The sequence below is a fragment of the Lipotes vexillifer genome, unplaced genomic scaffold, assembly GCF_000442215.2.
Source record: "Lipotes vexillifer unplaced genomic scaffold, Lipotes_vexillifer_v1.1 scaffold1569, whole genome shotgun sequence".
NCBI lineage: Eukaryota > Metazoa > Chordata > Mammalia > Artiodactyla > Lipotidae > Lipotes > Lipotes vexillifer.
In genome coordinates, this window is record NW_006789285.1 from 174,269 (window position 1) to 192,529 (window position 18,261).

General features: G+C 38.0%; 2 protein-coding genes across 4 annotated transcripts in view; one reads left to right on the top strand and one right to left on the bottom strand.

The window, feature by feature from the left end:
* PUS7L (pseudouridine synthase 7 like) overlaps positions 1 to 1,786 on the bottom strand; it is a 28,496-nt gene extending 26,710 nt beyond the window's left edge. Inside the window, exon 1 of the mRNA XM_007462448.1 lies at positions 1,733 to 1,786. The gene's annotated coding sequence lies outside the window, so the exon portion shown is untranslated. The remainder of the gene's footprint in view (positions 1 to 1,732) is intronic.
* A 197-nt stretch (positions 1,787 to 1,983) lies between these two features.
* Positions 1,984 to 18,261, top strand: part of IRAK4 (interleukin 1 receptor associated kinase 4) — a 30,298-nt gene continuing 14,020 nt past the window's right edge. Inside the window, exons 1-6 of one of the 3 annotated variants that reach the window (XM_007462449.1) lie at positions 1,984 to 2,053; positions 9,076 to 9,245; positions 11,392 to 11,537; positions 12,317 to 12,499; positions 12,942 to 13,102; positions 14,243 to 14,307. In XM_007462449.1, coding sequence (XP_007462511.1) covers positions 9,085 to 9,245; positions 11,392 to 11,537; positions 12,317 to 12,499; positions 12,942 to 13,102; positions 14,243 to 14,307 — 716 coding nt within the window. In that variant the 5' untranslated portion in view covers positions 1,984 to 2,053; positions 9,076 to 9,084. The remainder of the gene's footprint in view (positions 2,054 to 9,075; positions 9,246 to 11,391; positions 11,538 to 12,316; positions 12,500 to 12,941; positions 13,103 to 14,242; positions 14,308 to 18,261) is intronic. The other 2 variants (XM_007462450.1, XM_007462451.1) reach the window with 2 other exon arrangements.

Genomic DNA, 18,261 nt, shown 5'->3' on the forward strand with positions numbered 1-18,261 from the left:
TCCTGCTGTCCTTTTGTCACCTCTACTTTAGGACGTCCATTCCAGAAATTCTTATACACTGTGAAGGTCTCTAATCTCTGCTTCTATTACTAGTCCACTATAGTCCGTTCTCCACAGAGTAGCCAGAATGATGATTTAAAGGGTAAATTAAATCATATCACGACCCCTTTTTAAACCCTCTAATCACATTTATAATAAAATCCAAATTACTTACCCTGGCTTCCGAAGACTTCTAAGATCCTGGACTCTGTCTATTCTCCAAATTTATCTTGTACCTTTTTCCCATTATCCACTATAATCCAGCTTCACTGGCTTTCTTCAGTTCCTTTGTGCCAACTGTTCCTGTTGATTACATCAGTACTTCCTCAATAACATCCTCAAAGAGGTCTTCCTTGACCAATAATCCAAAGGAACCAGCAAGCCACTATTTTTCACAAAATCCTATTTAATTTTCTGAATAGCATTTCTGTCTAATAATTTTCTTCACTATTTATTGTATACCTCCCCCAATTAGAATGTTTGCTCCATGAGAACAAGAACCCTGTCAGCCTTATTCACTGATTATCTCACAATTAGAACAGTGTCAAGCACATAGTAGGCACATAATCAATACTGATTGTTGAATAAACGAAACAGCTAGTACAAATAAAGAGCTGTAAGAGTGAAAAGGAAGAAAGAAAAAATCACTGTTGTCTAGAATAATCAGTAAAGGCATAATGCAAGAAGTGGCCAAGTCTTCAAAACAGTTCAGGAGACAGAAATGAGGCAAAGACCTATCATAAGTGATGCACAAACAACATATGCAATGTGTTAGAGAAAACTGAAGAGCCCAGATACAGAGCAGTAGGAGAAAGTGTTTTCTAGTACAGTTCTGGAAAATACAGCTGGATTAGTGCCGAACAAGGTAAGATACTGAACACCTTGTCAGGGACTTAGAATCCACTGAGTGGTCAATGGATGGCCACTGGAGGTGTTTGAATAGGAAAATGACACAATCCAAAAAGATGTTTTAGTAAGATGACTGACAGCACTGCGCAGGATGAATCTGATGAAGAGTTAGAAGAGTTGGAAAGCAATGAGACGTGATCAAAAGCTCAGCTGCTGGATTGGCCTTGGAAAGAATAATGACCTACTCTTTACCCAGTAAAAGGATCTTAGATATGAAGACATTCTAAGCTAGTGGCATAGGCAGAACAACTTGAGGAGAATACAGTGATAAGGGAATTATTACAACCAAGCATCTCAGTAAGAGTGGAAGCGTGCTGAAAGGCAGCCAAGGAACCCACGTGGAGTTAAGCACACACGTGCAGTGTTCCCAGGCAACAGATGCGTTGAAGAGCTTGCGGGGCAGAGAGGGGGTAGTACCCGAAGCTAGGGAAATGCTGGCTAAGGGCAGAGTCTGGGAGGGTGTTTAAAAAAAGGAGGCCAGTAGCGCCTCCAGTTCCTTCCACTGCCGTTGCTCCGCCTAACTCACTCCTACTTCCTACTTCTGCCACCAACCAGCAGGACTAACGTCCCCTGCTGCGTAGCCTTCCGGCGCATTCAAAAGTAGCCCGGACACAGCCAGCAGCTCCACCGGCTTCTTCTCCTCCCCCAGCCCCGCCTACCCCAAGGCGCGATACTAGCTCAGGTCGCCCTCCTCTTGGGGACAAAGGGGCAGGGTCCCAATGCCTATCTTGTCATCGACCCATACACAAGCCCCACTTGGCGCAAGAAACTCAACCCGGCCTACCTCACGTCCAGTTGAAGGTATTCCTCTGCACTACGCTGTGCGCATGACCGGAAGCTTTAAAATAGCCTCCCGACACGCACTATTTAAAGGGCCAGGCTCCCACTTAAAGAAGAGCTTTAAAAGAGGCCCGTAATTTCTCACGCTGTGGAGCCGCCTGGAGGCACAAAGAGGAAGAGGGCGGGACGCGGGTGGGGACGGGACGGTCATGGGCGGGGCCTGACGGGTTGTGCCTGCCCCAGCCGTCCCTAGGGCCCGGGTTCCTCGACCGCTGGCTCAGCCCCGAGGCGCCCCGCCCGCCCCGCACTCCCCGCGCCTGGGCAGGTAAGGGATTCCGGCCGTGCGCGCCACCTTCTCAGCGAGGTGTCCGAGGTCCGCGTCCAGGCCTCGGCCCCTCTGCCCCAGGGTTGTGGAGGGACGGTTCGGAAGGAAAATCGCCTATCTTCAGCCCAAGTGAGAAAAGGTAGAGAGGAAGTAGGTTGCGTGGGCAGCAATTGCTCCAGGATGAAGACGTGGGTGGCTCCCTGGGGATCAGAAAGTTAGTGGTACCTGTGGAGGACCGTGGAGCGAGAAGAGACGTCACCTGGTGGCTCGGTCAGACCGTGCCTGGAATTTCTCAACTCCCGGGCGGTGTGTTCCGAGAACCCGTTTACGAAATGAAATATCTTTTCCTGAGAACCAGGAAGTAAGACCAGCACACGGCGGAGATGCTCGCCGCGTGGAAAGCATTCCGAAGCCCCGGCAAGATTCTAATTAGCTTGTCTGTCAGGCTTCCAGGAACTTGGAAAGTGGAGCGGGGTTGTCAGTATCTTATCAGATGGGAAAAGTGTACAGACAGCCTGGAAATAAGAGAGGGAACGAAGGGCTGAAAAGCAGACCTCAGAAAGCATTTTAGCCATTTAGAATGGGAACAAATGGCTCTCTTAGTGCCTCAAAAACGTGTCTGCCCAAGGAGCCCTAAGCGGAGAATATTCAGAATTGCCCTTTTCCTTTCTGGGGGTAATCCTTGAAGAGATATGTCAGAAAGTTCAGATTTCCTTAATTCTTCTGTTTGCACACTAAACATTCATTTGAAGTTTGCTTCCGACCTGTCCAAACAGAGCTCCTGAGCTTCCAGGCTAAACTCGCTCCTGCCACAGGCTTCTCCATCTCAGTAAAGGTGCCATCTTCTCACCCTTCACATCAGCACACAGGATCCTGTGTGCTTTACCTCAGAAAATATCCATCATCCTAGGACTTCTACCTTCTTTGCTACCTCTCCGATCCAAGCCTCCAGCGCCTCCACCTGGATTATTGATGTACTGAACTAATTGGTCTCTTCCTGCTTCTCTGCCCTTACTTTAATATCCTTTATTCTCAGCAGCAGTCCCCAGTGTCCTTTTAAGACATGAGTATAGAGTGTGTCTCTCCTCTTCTCAAAACCTCCACTGTCCTTTCATCTCCCTCAGAAGATAAAGTCAATCCAAAGGCTATAAGGGCCCGAGGAGACCTGGCCCCATTACCTCTCTCATCTATTCTACTTTCCTGCCCTTTCTTCTCCAGTCTTACTGTCTCCTTGCTGTTTTTCAGTGGACTCACTCCAGACCCTTGCATTTACGATTTCTTTTGCCCAGAAACCTTTCCCACAGATATCCCAGTGGCTAGCTTTCTCATTCCTTCAAACCTTTAATCAAACGGCACCTTCTTATTGAGGGCTACTTTGACCACCCTATTTAAAATTAAAACCCTTTCTCAGTTTATTTTTTTTCCATTCCACTTGGCACCATCTAATGCACTATAAAGCAAATGCTTATTACCTGTCTTTCTCTATTAGAATATAAGATCCATGAATTCAGTTTTTTTTTCTTACTTAACTTATGCTTTATCTCCAGGGACCTGGATCAATATCCAGCACAAACTAGAGACTCAGTAAATATTTGATGAATGTATAATATTTTGGCTTTTAAAAAATATATCCAAAATGTTTAAATACTTACCATTGAGATAAATCAATGTTTGAGAATAGTATGTGATGTTTAACTTATGGAATACCAGCACATATCCTATTTAAGAAGGGCAGCCCTATATAATTTATTTAGGTCTAGAAGGTATCATGAGATTTTGTTCTTAATGATGATATTGAGTTGTCCAAAAATATCTAGAATATTTTGCTTAAGAAAGCATGCGTAGATGATGTATTTTAGGAAGGTTATAAGCATTTTAAAGATACTATGCTTGATAAAATAACACTCACCATGAAAAGCTTAGCTATGTTCTCAGACCTCTTAGTTCCATTCTTTCAGTTGTCCTTCACTGCTATTCTGAAAATTGAGCTTAAATATAATTCTGCACATTTCTTTTTTTTTAAATGTGACATAAGAATAACTTCTGCCATACAATAGTCATTGCTACATTTTCTTTGATCACTTATTATTGATAGCATTAGGCATTTGTTAATTTAAAATCTATACAGCAACTCTTAGGTAAGACCATCTCTGTTTTTCAGATGAAGAAACCGAAGTCCAGAGAAACTGAGTTATTGACCCTGGTCACAGTTGGCTTGTGGAAGAGCTACATCAGAACTCAGGCCCAGGCAACCTCAAAGTCCATCTTCCATACACCCCTCTACACTCTCTTCTTCTGATCAGACTGTTAGTGAAACACAATCTTAAAACTTTATTAATGCACCTCATCAGAATTTTTTGAATTTCTATTTTGAACTGTACTTTGTTTGAGAATGTGCATGCAGGTGGGAAGGCACTGGGTTCCACAAGCAGATACTCGTTTTAGTATTATTTATCAATGATCACCTTACCTCATATTCTTGGCTGAGTTGTCTAGTGTGAAAATGTGAATGGTTTTTCTTTACCATGAGAATTAATGGTATGAGAAAATAGTCATGAATATATTTATTTATTTGTAAGCAGTATATCCTGTTCCACTTCTATTAATCCTAAATGTACTAAAGTAAAATCTTGAATACTTTGAAAGAGGCAACACTTTTCAATTTTTTTCTGCACATATCATTTATTTTCATTATAGAAAATGCAGAAAAGTAAATGAAAACAAAACCTCCATATAAATCACCATCAGGCGATAACCACGGTTAATATTTTGGTGTATGTTCTTCCAAATATGTGTTGGTGGTGATAGATGGATGTATGTTTTAAGTAACATTTTAAATTCTGAAGTTTAGAACTTCCAGACTTAAATATAAGGAGTTGTTAGAAGGCCTTCCTTTTCTGGCATCCCTACGCTATCACCTTTGTTAGAAATCTGGATGCAGGAGAGTTACAGAATTTATCCCTGGTCTTCAGATAGACTGCTCTTATTCTCAATTCTTTGTATTTTAGCTCTAGCTTTTAGGATTACTAAGCAGTTCTACCTTTACTAGCTTTGTCAGTCACACTGTACTTCTTAACAATGGAGAGAAATATAAGTAAATAAGAAAAAGTAGTGTGAATGTAGCAACTGTAAAATCTATAGGCAGATGTGATTTCTTAATTTAAAAAATCAGCCTTTTAGCATTCAGCACAAATATTCTGAGCAGCTGCTAAAGCTGAATTTGGTTGGGTCCAGGAGAGCACACCATCTAGGAGAGAAGGCAGACCAATAAATAATAAAATATGATAATTGTTATAATAGAAGAATAACCAGGTGACAGTTTGGAGCAAAAGAGATGACTGTCAGGAAAAGCCAATAGTGCCTTTTGTGTTGAGCTCGAAGGAATGGTAGGCATTTACCAGGTGGCCCTCAAGGTGCTTGAGCGATTCTTAACCTAGCCCTGGATGACCTCACCTCCTGCTTCACAGAGAAAATAACATTGTATAGGAATTCTCCCTCTTGCTTCAAATATATCTGTATCCAAACCTCTGCTTCTCTCCTGTTAGATTCAGAAGAAGAGGTTTTCTTCTATTCAGGGTTGACCCCTTCACCTCTGTTTACTATCCATTTCATATCTTCAACCAAGTTTTGTCTTAAAACAAACCTTAAACCAGCAGTTCCCAGAGGGTGGTTGGGGTCTCTGAGTCTCTTTCAAGAGGTTCGTAAGGTCAAAATCACACATGGGTAAAAGATTCATTCAGAGTGCAATGGATTTTAATGTGACAAAGTTCATTGATATGGTTTCAGATTCCACACTGCAGCTAACTTTCAGGAAATTGTCACTTATCAAGTTTTAGTATAGCGTCAAAGAAAAATACTACTTTGTGAAATGGCTGTTAAAATACTGCTCCCTTTCCAACTGTATGTCTGTGTGAACCTGGACTTTCTTCATATACATTAACCCAAATGATACATTGCCGCAGGCTGAATGCAGAAGCAGATATTAGAATCCAGCTGTCTTCTATTAAGCTAAAAATTAAAGAGATTTGCAAAACTGTAAAAAAAATTCACTCATATTTTGGGGGGAAATATAGTTTTTATTAAAATATGTATGCTAACATGTAGTACATTTATTATTATTTAAAATGAATTAATGAATAAGTTATTTTTCAATTTCTCAGTGTCAGTTTCTAATATGGTAAATATTGGCAATATAACCAACATAAACAAAAGCTCTTTGGAGTCCACAGCAATTTTTAAGCGTGTAAAGGGTACATAGTTTGAGAGCTGCTATTTTTCTTCCCTTTTTTTTTCTTTCTTTCATCCTTTCTTCCTTTCTCCTTCCCTTCATAGCCAGGCTTCCTGGAAAATGCATTTCTACCATGCACTCATTACTCCACTGAAACAGTTCTTAAGTCACCCAAAGGCCTTCTGTTTACCCATCAGTATTTATTCGATCTCTCTGAGTCTTTTATACCAACCTATGGCTAATTCTAGAAATCTCTGGTATTCTACTGTCCTGGTTCTCTGCTTACCTCCACAACTTATCAGTACTTTTAAAAGTTTCTTTTTTTCCCTTCGTTCCTTCACATTCTATATATTCCTAATAGGCAGGCTCATATTTCTTGTTGTTTCAACCAACTATTCATGTATGAATATATGAGTATTCCTGAACCTGTCTCCTAAGCTCCAGACCATATATTGAGCTACTTAGTGCCAACTCCCCTAGGTGGTGCCAGAGGTAGATATTTCACATTTAACATGACCAGGACTGAACACATTATTTCCTCTATCATCTACATAATTACCCAAGCTGAGAAAGCCAGGAATCAGCTTCTTTGTTTCCCTCAGTCTCCTTTCCCTCTAATATCCTGAAATTACTTTGATTTGGCCTCCTAAACCTTTGGAGTTTTTTCTTCCTCATTACCCAACTGTATACTTCTTTCTTCAGGCTTTCATTTCTAGATTATTGCAAAATTTTCAAACTGTTCTCTTTGCCTTAATATACATTCCTTCAGTGTTTCATCCACAGGAATCCACTTAACCACATAAGATCACATACCACTTTTCCTTAAAATCCAGCATTGGCTCCCCTGTAACTTCTAGTATAAAGTTTAAATCCCTTGTCATAGAATACGAGGCACATGATGACTTGGTCCTGCCTACCTCTCCAATCTCATCTTTTAATGACATGCGTCCTGTGGTCCAGCCCTAACAAATTACATGCCTTAGCCTAACCCATGCTCTCCCATGCTATTCCTGCAACCTCTCACCTCCCAAATCTGTCTTGGCATACCTCCTTCAGACTGCCTCCCTTTGTGCTCCTTCTCTGGGCCCCATTAACACTCTGCTCACCCTTCTTGTAACATTTATTCTCATTGTAATTGTTTGCACCCCCTGCTAGACTGAGAAGCTTGAAAACAAAGATTTTTCTCTTCTCTGTAGCTCCCATCACTTAGCACAAAGCCTGACATATATGTTTATTGAGTTTATGAATGAATGAAAGGACTGGTCTTTCTAGAAAAGAGAATGACATGAACAATGCATTGAGTTAGAGAAACAGGGACATATGGCATGAATTTTGGAGTCAGATATGGTTCAAGACCTAGCTCTTTCACTTACGACTTTTGTGAAATAGAGATGGTAAAACTGCCTTAGTCACTGTGAGGATTAAGTGAAATATATAAACCAACTAGCATGGTCCTGGGCAAGAAATTCATTCATTCCTAACCCTTAACAACACCAATATCTACAAAGCACTAGTAATTAGTTACATATTAGTGAATAAAATGAGCACAGACCCTGAATTCATGGAGCTTGTAGTCTAATGGGGGAGACCATTAGTAAACAACTAAACAAATAAATATATGATTACAAATACATTGTGCAGTGATGAAAGATAATTAAGTTGAGAGTAGATGGACCTACCTAGCTGTGGTCAAAGAAGGCCAAAGAGAAGAGAATGCTAATATAAGAGGCACAAGACACAGGGAGACTTTTTGCTTCTTACACTTCTATAACATCTGAATTTCATACCACATGAATCTATTCTTTATTCCAAAAATTAGTTATATTACACTTTAAAAATAAAAATATGTAGGGGAGCAGGAGAGTAATTGACAGAAGAATATCTAAATCTATTTGTTTTGATTAATTAGAAGGAAAGGTGACCACCTGCTGAGAATGAGGGAGATGGAGATCAAATAAAACCACGTGGACAGAGCTAAAGGTGTGAAATAGTCACCAAGGAGGATGAGCAAAGACAAGTGAAAGGACTAACAGCAGTGTTGAAGGCCCGAAGGAAAAGGGTCCCCTAAATTTGTATTTATACCAGTCTGCTCAGTTACCTGGTTCTCCACAGCTGTATTCAGCAGTGCTGGTGTACAAGTAAAACTGTGAGATTTATCCCCAGCTACAGCTCTCCAGGGTGGAGTAGCAGAAGAAAAGGGGGACTGAGGAAATAAAAGTTCTGTCTAGAGAGTAGTTAGGTGGTAAACCACAGGGTTTGCCTTAGTAGGGAATGAATTGTGATCAGGCAGATCTGATGGATTCAGAAATTGTGGCTGTACCAAGGAAGAATATGTTATGTAAAAAGTCAGTGGATAGACCATATCTTTTAATGCTGTACAAATTATTTCAAGACATTTGTTTTCACTTCCACCAAAGAGTGTTATATAAATGTTTAATAGTAAATAAATACAGACTGAGAAAAATATTTTAAATTGAAAACTTTTTTCTTAATAGATTTGATTCCTGAATATGTTTACATGAATTTTTCTGAAAAAGTAAACTTTTTGCTCCCTTGTGTAAATTTCACTTGGAAAATGTTGGTGCCGGAACAAAAATAATCCTGTAATTTTTTAATTGATATTTAGAGATGGAGAAAGATGAAAATAGCAACTACCTGGCTTCGGAGTGTCCCTTTATTATGGTGTAATGTGTCCCCAACATTTCATAAGTTAGAGCAAAGTGTGATGTGTAAGCTTACAGATGTCAACGCTAAAGCTACTGTAAAATTTTAATGAGAATCTTCCGTATTTTAGGAATAAAAGATGAACAAACCCATAACAGCATCAACATATGTGCGCTGCCTCAATCTTGGACTAATTAGAAAGCTGTCAGATTTTATTGATCCTCAAGAAGGATGGAAGAAGTTAGCAATTGCTATTAAAAAACCATCTGGTGATGATAGATACAATCAGTTTCACATAAGGTAACATGTAAAATTCTTTTTAAATTCTTACATCACAATCTAGAATGATTGATAGGTACAAATACTGTCTACTGCTGCAGTTCAGAAAATAAACCTCTCTCTAGGGGAGATAATGGTAATAAGTCACACACAACCTTTTTTTTTTTTTTTTTTTTGCAATTTTTGCTTCATTCTCCAGTATATCAGCTAGGTCAATATTGTGATATTGCAAATAAGTTTTTGAGGTTAAAATCAAGATTCCAACTTTTACTCTAAATTTCTGTTTGGCAAGCTGAGCCTAGTTCACTCTGCCTCATACCTGTCATTTCCAGATTGAAGTAACATAAGAATATTTTAAGAATCTGTAGTAAAATTCTGGAGCCTAAAAGTGTGTGAGTCTCTAATTCACTTTAACAGTATATTTTAGGAATTCTTCAAATGTGAGATTTTAAAGTTGCTTGTACATGTACACATCTATGAATAGACTTCTTAGTTCTTAGCCAGGATTTTTCAACACTATCTTCAGATAGTTTCCATCTTCTATTTGTCTCTGCTTGATTAAGTGTAAGATATAAGTACACATTTTATTTTTGTCAGTTATTTCAGCCCAAACCTATGTCAAAATCTGTCTTTGGAAGCAGGGGGAAAAGAAATTTATTTGTGATTTTCAACATTAACCTGAAAAAAACCTGAAGCCTTAGTTCCCATACTAGTCCTTTCAGGAAACGTTTTCTCATATGAAGGATGAGCATCTTAAATTACTTGGAAGAAACTTAAGTTTAAACCTTGAAAACCATTTTTATAGACAGTTTGTTGATATTAACTATCTAAAACTTTGAGAACATAGTCGAGGGAGTGGTAGTGAGGAGAAAAGACTCTTCTTTACAGAATAATGGCAGCAAATAATTATTGAAAGAATGATAGAACTAAAAAGTTACCAATTTACAACTACCAGTGAGTAATTGATTACGGAGGGCTCATCAGCGAGTGCTAAAATCACAAGGCGAAAGGGTGTTGGTGAACAAGATACGCACACGATTTCAAAGTATTATCCACAGGTTATTTATGAATTGCAAAGGGGAAAGGTAGTTTTATAGAGAAAAAATCTGACGTACACCTCCTCAACCAAGTAATCAAACTGGTGCCGTCAATAATGGTACAAACTGCGATTATGTGCCTCCAGATGTGATGCAGTGAAAAGGACACATTGTCATCTCTGTAGTGTTCTTACCAACAGGTTTTCACCTGAATTTAATTGTGAGAGAGTAGTCAGACAAATCTAGACTGTGTGAATTCTACAAGGCATCCGACCTACACTCTGTAAAGTGAGCACACAGATACAGAGATGGAGAGGGTGAGAGCACAAACATGGCAAAATGTTATCCATTGGTCATTTGGTGAATCTAGATGAAGAGCAGATGGCTGTTCATGGTATTATTCTTTCAACTTTTCTGTAGGTTTGAAATTTTTTGAAATAAAAAAATTTCAGGAAAAGCCAAGTTGTTCAAGTCTTTAAATGTTACTTTCAAAACTAGTTATTAAAGAAATTTTGAATGAAAAACTGCTCTGTGTTTTTCCCTCAATTTAACTGAAATATAGTTAAGAACTATATTTCTTAACTATAGAAATAAAACTATTTCTTAACTTGGCATAATTCTCCAAGTTTGTATATATTCTATTTCTTTAAGCAGGCTGGTTTATTAAAAATCATATGGCTAACAGAGTGAGTATGTCATGTAGGGAAGTAATATAGCTTAGTAGGTTGAGAGTATACCCTTCTGTCAAGTGAGATCTGAATTTGAATCTCAATTTATATGCAGTTTATTGACAGTGTGGCTGTAGGCTGCTTACTTTACCTCTCACGCTTCCTCTTTGGTAAATTAGTATGATATTCATAGTGTTTTGGAGAGTTAAATGGGTTCATGTGTGTGCATCCTGTAGCCCACTGTAAGTACACAGTGTCTGTCAACTTATCATCATCTTCAGCATCTTTTTTCCTTCTGCCTATCTTTCCTGTTCTCTGTAATTCTTACTGATTCTCTTGCTGTATTGTAGGAAGTGCTCGGGGCTAGACGGGGGGTCGGGGGGGCTGCTGGGGGGAATAATTCCTATTTACATGTTAACTCTGTTTACATACTAATCTTGTTTCTCTTTTACTTACTTTAAGGAGATTTGAAGCATTACTTCAAACTGGAAAAAGTCCCACTTGTGAATTACTCTTTGACTGGGGCACCACAAATTGCACAGTTGGTGATCTCGTGGATCTTTTGGTCCAAAATGAGTTTTTTGCCCCTGCAAGTCTTTTGCTACCAGGTAAACTGAGCATGTCTAAGGTATCAATAATTAGGGTGGAAAGACAAGTAGCAGAAATAGGAACATTTCTTCTGACTCTTACTTTTTTCTCATAGTAGATGAGCCTTACATTTAAGACTCCTTTTCATTCTTTCAACTCTCCCCAACTCTTAGGCAAGCACGCCAGACACTTCAGACTTGCTGCTAAGGAAATGGAGGCTTCAGGATTGAGTCTGATCCCACCATTAAAGTCAGGTGGTTTTGTGCCAATAAGTTTAGAATGATGAGAAAAAACTCTTGCTTTTTTTCACCCTCAACTTCCACTCTGATGGGACTCTGTGATCGTGAATTCCTTACATTGTGTTCCAGTGGGCTGGTGTCTAGTTGCCTTCCTCATAAGCTACTTTTTCTCCCTTTGATGCCATGTACACCAGTGGTACTCACCCTTCAGAGGGCATAAGAATCGCCTGGAGTTCTTGTTAAACATGTAGCTTCCCAGGCTCTACTCTAGACCTCATTATCAGAATTCTTGAATTAGGTTCAGGATCTAAGTTTTTAAACAACTGCTTCAGTCCTTCTGTTGCAGGTGGCTTATGAACCACTTTTTGGAAACACTGCCTTACCCATCCTTATCAAAATTTACAAATTCTTACTAGGTAGCTTCTTGTGTAGTGCTGTGAAAATGTGGGGCTAATGTGTAGAAACTGGAATGATGTTAAGTGAACCAAGTTCCTAATTTAACTTTTTCACAAACACTTTTTCTAATGGAATGACAACTTGTATCTTATTTCATTTCTTAGATGCTGTTCCCAAAACTGTTAATACACTGCCTTCTAAAGTTACTGTAACAGTTCAGCAGAAACATATGCCCCTCTATGGCAAAGACAGGACATCTGTGATATCTGATGAGAATACTGAACAGAACTATATGCCACCTGACTCCTCGTGTCCAGAAAATAGAAGTTTAGAAGTTACTGATAGACGTAAGTAACATTTGCAGTGCTTTACACTAGTGGGTTTGTTATTAAGACCATCACTGCTTTAAAATCTATCTCTCCTTTTGTTTGTGCAGTCTGGTAATAGCTCTTTTGTGTTGTTCTTTTCCCCTGATTTATTAAGCACCATCTTCATTGTATTAGTCAGTGTTATAAGTGAGTAGAGGCAATAGGACCTATGAACAACCACAGAAGCTATGAAAAAAAAAAGTAAATATTTACATAACTTAAAAGGGTCATTTTATAAAGAAAATAAATGACTAGAGTTTTAAGTGGAGGACCACCAAACAGAATTCTCAAGGTAAACCTTGAGAATATTTGTAAATATTTGCATATGTATGAAATATCCAAATTGAGAAAATACTGAAGTTATTAAAACCAGTTTCTTTTTTACTGAAGCCCTTTTTTTCTTATTCTATTGACATTATAGGTTTTCACAGTTTTTCATTTTATGAATTGAAGGATGTCACAAATAACTTTGATGAACGACCCATTTCTGTCGGTGGTAACAAGATGGGAGAGGGAGGATTTGGAGTTGTGTATAAAGGTTATGTGAACAACAGGACTGTAGCAGTGAAGAAGCTTGCAGCAGTAAGTTATACTTTCAGGAAGACAAAGAATTAGAGGAAGAGTTGCTTCTTAGTGTGCTATATAATAAATTTTAAATTAATCTTTAGGAAATATATGATTTCAGCGTGTATTTTCTTTAAATAAACATCATTCTAAGCTTGCAGTTCTTGACATTTAAAAATTTGTTGAAAGCTATGGACTCTGTCCCTATAAAAAATGTAGTTATATACACATACATACAATTATACATATAATTTGGGGAGATTCACAAAATAGAGAAGCTGAACTCTACACAGTGCTTCATGCATGATCAATATTAAAATGGTAAGATTCTAAAAAAGTTTTATAAAAATAGCTTCCTTGTATTACTTTTCTCATTTAAAAATAAAGTTTAGAAAATATACAATGGGCTTCCCTAGTGGCGCAGTGGTTGAGAGTCCGCCAGCCTTTACAGGGGACACCGGTTCGTGCCCTGGTCCGGGAAGATCCCACATGCCGCAGAGCGGCTGGGCCCGTGAGCCATGGCCGCTGAGCCTGCACGTCCGGAGCCTGTGCTCCACAGCGGGAGAGGCGACAACAGTGAGAGGCCCATGTACCCCCCGCCAAAAAAAAAGAAAATATACAATAAGAAAAATTTTTTCTAATTCTTATCTATGTCCTTTGTTCCCATTTCTATTAGAGTGTTTACCATTTACTTATTGATTTGTTATATTTTAAATCTATTATTATATTCTAAAAATACCAATACAATACATATTTTTACAATAGTCACCGTCTGTCATATATGTTGCAAATACTTTTGCAGGTCTTGTTTTTCTTTTTGCCTTCAAATTTGCTTATGTTTTCTATTACATTGAATTTTTTTCCAGAATGTTTATGCAGTGAAGTCTCATATTATTTCATTTTGTTCCCACAATGACTCAGTGAGGTTTATGTAGTTACATGGTTTATAAGGTTTTCTTCCTTCCACTCACCAGCCATGAGACCTTGAGCAAATTGATAATATTTCTAGTTCTCAGTTGTTCTATAAAATGGGGAGAATGATGCCTTACTATTTTAAAGAAAGCAGAATCAGCCAGACGATCTTGTGTGCCCCTTTTAGCTTTAGGAGACTTGGGGTTATTGTATTGTATTATACTGTATATTATTTTATTTTTTCAGATGGTTGACATTAGTACTGAAGAACTGAAACAACAGTTTGATCAAGAAATAAAAGTAATGGCAAAGTAAGTTAATCTGGCAGTGCGGTACTGTGGAAAAAAGCAGGACAAGGAGTAAGGGACCTGTTTCTTACCTAGAGTGTGCCATGAGCTAGTGATATTTTCAAATATGTAAATTAAAATAGTTTAGAGAACTTAAAAGAACTTTGACTCCACAATTCTGTGACTACATATACTCTTTCGTATGTGTGTAGATTAAACAGCAGTCGTTATTCTAAATCATGGGAAAATTACATGGAATTTCAACTAACTTCCATTATTGTGTTTTCTGCTCCCAAAGTTCACAAGAGATAAATTGTAGATATAATTACGCGGGCCTCTCACTGTTGTGGCCTCTCCCGTTGCGGAGCACAGGCTCCGGACGCGCAGGCTCAGCGGCCATGGCTCACGGGCCCAGCCGCTCCGCGGCACATGGGATCTTCCCAGACCGGGGCACAAACCCGTGTCCCCTGCATCGGCAGGCGGACTCTCAACCACTGCGCCACCAGGGAAGCCCCATACATTTTTTTCCACTGAGATTTAGAAACATTAAAAACTTTGCCCAAGGCCACATAAACAATAAATATGTGGATTTCAAATCCGGATCTGTCTGACTCCAAAACTTGAGCTTTTGATCTAAATCCTTAATGAGATTTACCAATTTATTCTCATTAGACCCATTGCTATAAATCAACAATTCTAGTTGCTTAACTTCAAGAAAGAAAGAATAGACTGGAATTAATTCATTCACAGTAAAAATAATACACACTGAAAAAACTAAAAAGCCTTCTGTTCAGGATTTGTTCTTCATACCCCTAACCCCTCCTAAAAGTAAAGTGTTCAAAATAGATAATCAGGAAAATATTTTTAAATAATAAAAGTCATCTCTTAAATATATCACTCAGAGATAACCACTGCTAGTATTTTGATGTACTTGCTTCATGATGAGTGTGTAGCGTTTTCCCCATGTCATTAAAAATAATTTTAAAACATTTAAAATTATTGTATAAAATTCTAGCATATATAAGGATTATATTTTATTTAACATTACCCTTCTAGGTTTGTTTCTAATTTTCAATATTACCTATTAAAGCTCCTTTCAATCTCTTTGTACATAAACCTTTAAATACAAATCTGCTTATTTCATCTGGACACAGTCCTAGAAGAAGAATTACTGGTTCCGAATGCATGAACTTTTTAAAGACTTTCTAAGTATTTGTCCAAATGGCTTTGTAGATAAGTTATGATAATTTATACTTCTACCACCAATTTATTACAATTTCAGACTTCACTGCTACCTCACCACCATTAAATATTACTGCTATTTTTTTATAAGTACCAATCTCTGGACCTTGCTAGCAAAATAACCTTGGCCAAGTTTCCTACCTGTCTATTCATTCTTTTTTTTTAAATTTAATTTAATTTATTTTTTTATACAGCAGGTTCTTATTAGTTATCTATTTTATGCATATTAGTGTATATATGTCAATCCGAATCTCCCAATTCATTCCACCACCACTACCCACCCCCCTCCACTTTCCCCTCCTTGGTGTTCATACGTTTGTTCTCTACATCTGTATCTCTATTTCTGTTCTGCAAACCAGTTCATCTGTACCATTTTTCTAGGTTCCACATATATGCGTTAATATACGATATTTGTTCTTCAATTTCTGACTTACTTCAATCTGTATGACAGCCTCTAGATCCATCTCACATCTCTACATCCACATCTCTTCCTTTTTATGACTGAGTAATATTCCATTGTATATATGTACCACATCTTCTTTATCCATTCATCTGTCATTGGGCATTTAGGTTGCTTCCATGACCTGGCTATTGTAAATAGTGCTGCAATGATCATTGGGGTGCATGTGTCTTTTTGAATTATGGTTTTCTCTAGGTATATGCCCAGTAGTGGGATTGCTGTGACATATGATAATTCTATTTTTAGTTTTTTAAGGAACCTCCATACTGTTCTCCATAGTGGCTGTATCAATTTACATTCCCACCAACAGTGCAAGAGGGTTCCCTTTTCTCCACACCCTCTCCAGCATTTGTTGTTTGTAGATTTTCTGATGTTGCCCATTCTAACTGGTGTGAGGTGATACCTCATTGTAGTTTTGATTTGCATTTCTCTAAAAATTAGTGATGTTGAGCAGCTTTTCATGTGCTTCTTGGCTATCTGTATATCTTCCTTGGAGAAATGTCTCTTTAGGTCTTCTGCCCATTTTTGGATTAGTTGTTTGTTTTTTTTAATATTGAGCTGCATGAGCTGTTTATATATTTTGGAGATTAATCCTTTGTCGGTTGATTCATTTGCAAATACTTGCTCCCATTCTGAGGGTTGTCTTTTTTCTTGTTTGTAGTTTCCTTTGCTTTGAAAAAGCTTTTAAGTTTCATTAGGTCTCATTTGTTTATTTTTGTTTTAATTTCCATTACTGTAGGAGGTGGGTCAAAAAAGATCTTGCTGTGATTTATGTCAGAGTGTTCTTCCTATGTTTTCCTCCAAGAGTTTTATAATGTCCAGTCTTACATTTAGGTCTCAAATCCATTTTGAGTTTATTTTTGTGTATGGTGTTAGGGAGTGTTCTAATTTCGTTCTTTTACATGTAGCTGCCCAGTTTTCTCAGCACCAATTATTGAAGAGACTGTCTTTTCTCCATTGTATGTTGTTGCCTCCTTTGTCATAGAGTATGTGACCATAGGTACGTGGGTTTATCTCTGGGCTTTCTATCCTGTATGATTGATCTATATTTCTGTTTTTGTGCCAGTACCATATTGTATTGATTACTGTAGCTTTGTAGTATAGTCTGAAGTCAGGGCATCTGATTCCCTTTTTTTCCCTCAAGACTGCTTTGGCTATTCAGGGTCCTTTGTGTCTCCATACAAATTTTAAGATTTTTTGTTCTAGTTATGTAAAAAATGCCACTGATAATTTGATAGGGATTGTATTGAATCTGTAAATTGCTTTGGGTAGTATACTCATCTTCAAAATATTGATTCTTCCAATCCAAGAACATGGTATATCTCTCCATCTGTTTGTGTCATCCTGGTTTTCTTTCATCAGTGTCTTATAGTTTTCTGCATACAGGTCTTTTGTCTCCCTAGGTAGGTTTATTCCTAGATATTTTATTCTTTTTGTTGCAATGGTAACTGGGAGTGTTTCCTTAATTTCTCTTTCTGATCTTTTGTTGTTAGTGTATAGGAAAGCAAGAGATTACTGTGCATTAATTGTGTATCCTACAACTTTACCAAATTCATTGATTAGCTCTAGTAGTTTTCCGGTGGCATCTTTAGGATTCTCTATGTATAGTATCATGTCATCTGCAAACAGTGACAGTTTTACTTCTTCTTTTCCAATTTGTATTCCATTTACTTCTTTTTCTTCTCTGATTGCCATGGCTAGGACTTCCAAAACTATGTTGAATAATAGTGGCGAGAGTAGACGTCCTTGTCTTGTTCCTGATCTTAGAGGAAATGCTTTCAGTTTTTCACCATTGAGAATTATGTTTGCTGTGGGTTTGTCATATACAGCCTTTATTATGTTGTGGTAGGTTCCCTCTATGCACACTTTCTGGAGAGTTTTTATCATAAATGGATGTTGAATTTTTTCAGAAGCTTTTTCTGCATCTATTGAGAGATCATATGGTTTTTCTTCTTCAGTTAGTTAATATGGTGTATCACATTCATTGATTTGCATATATTGAAGAATCCTTTCATCCCTGGGATAAATCCCACTTGATCATGGTGTATGATCCTTTTAATGTGTTGTTGGATTCTGTTTGCTAGTATTTTATTGAGGATTTTTGCATCTATATTCATCAGTGATATTGGTCTGTAATTTTCTTTTTTTGTAGTATCTTTGTCTGGTTTTGGTATCAGGGTGATGGTGGCCTCATTGAATGAGTTTGGGAGTGTTCCTTCCTCTGAAATTTTTTGGAAGAGTTTGAGAAGGATGGGTGTTAGCTCTTCTATAAATGT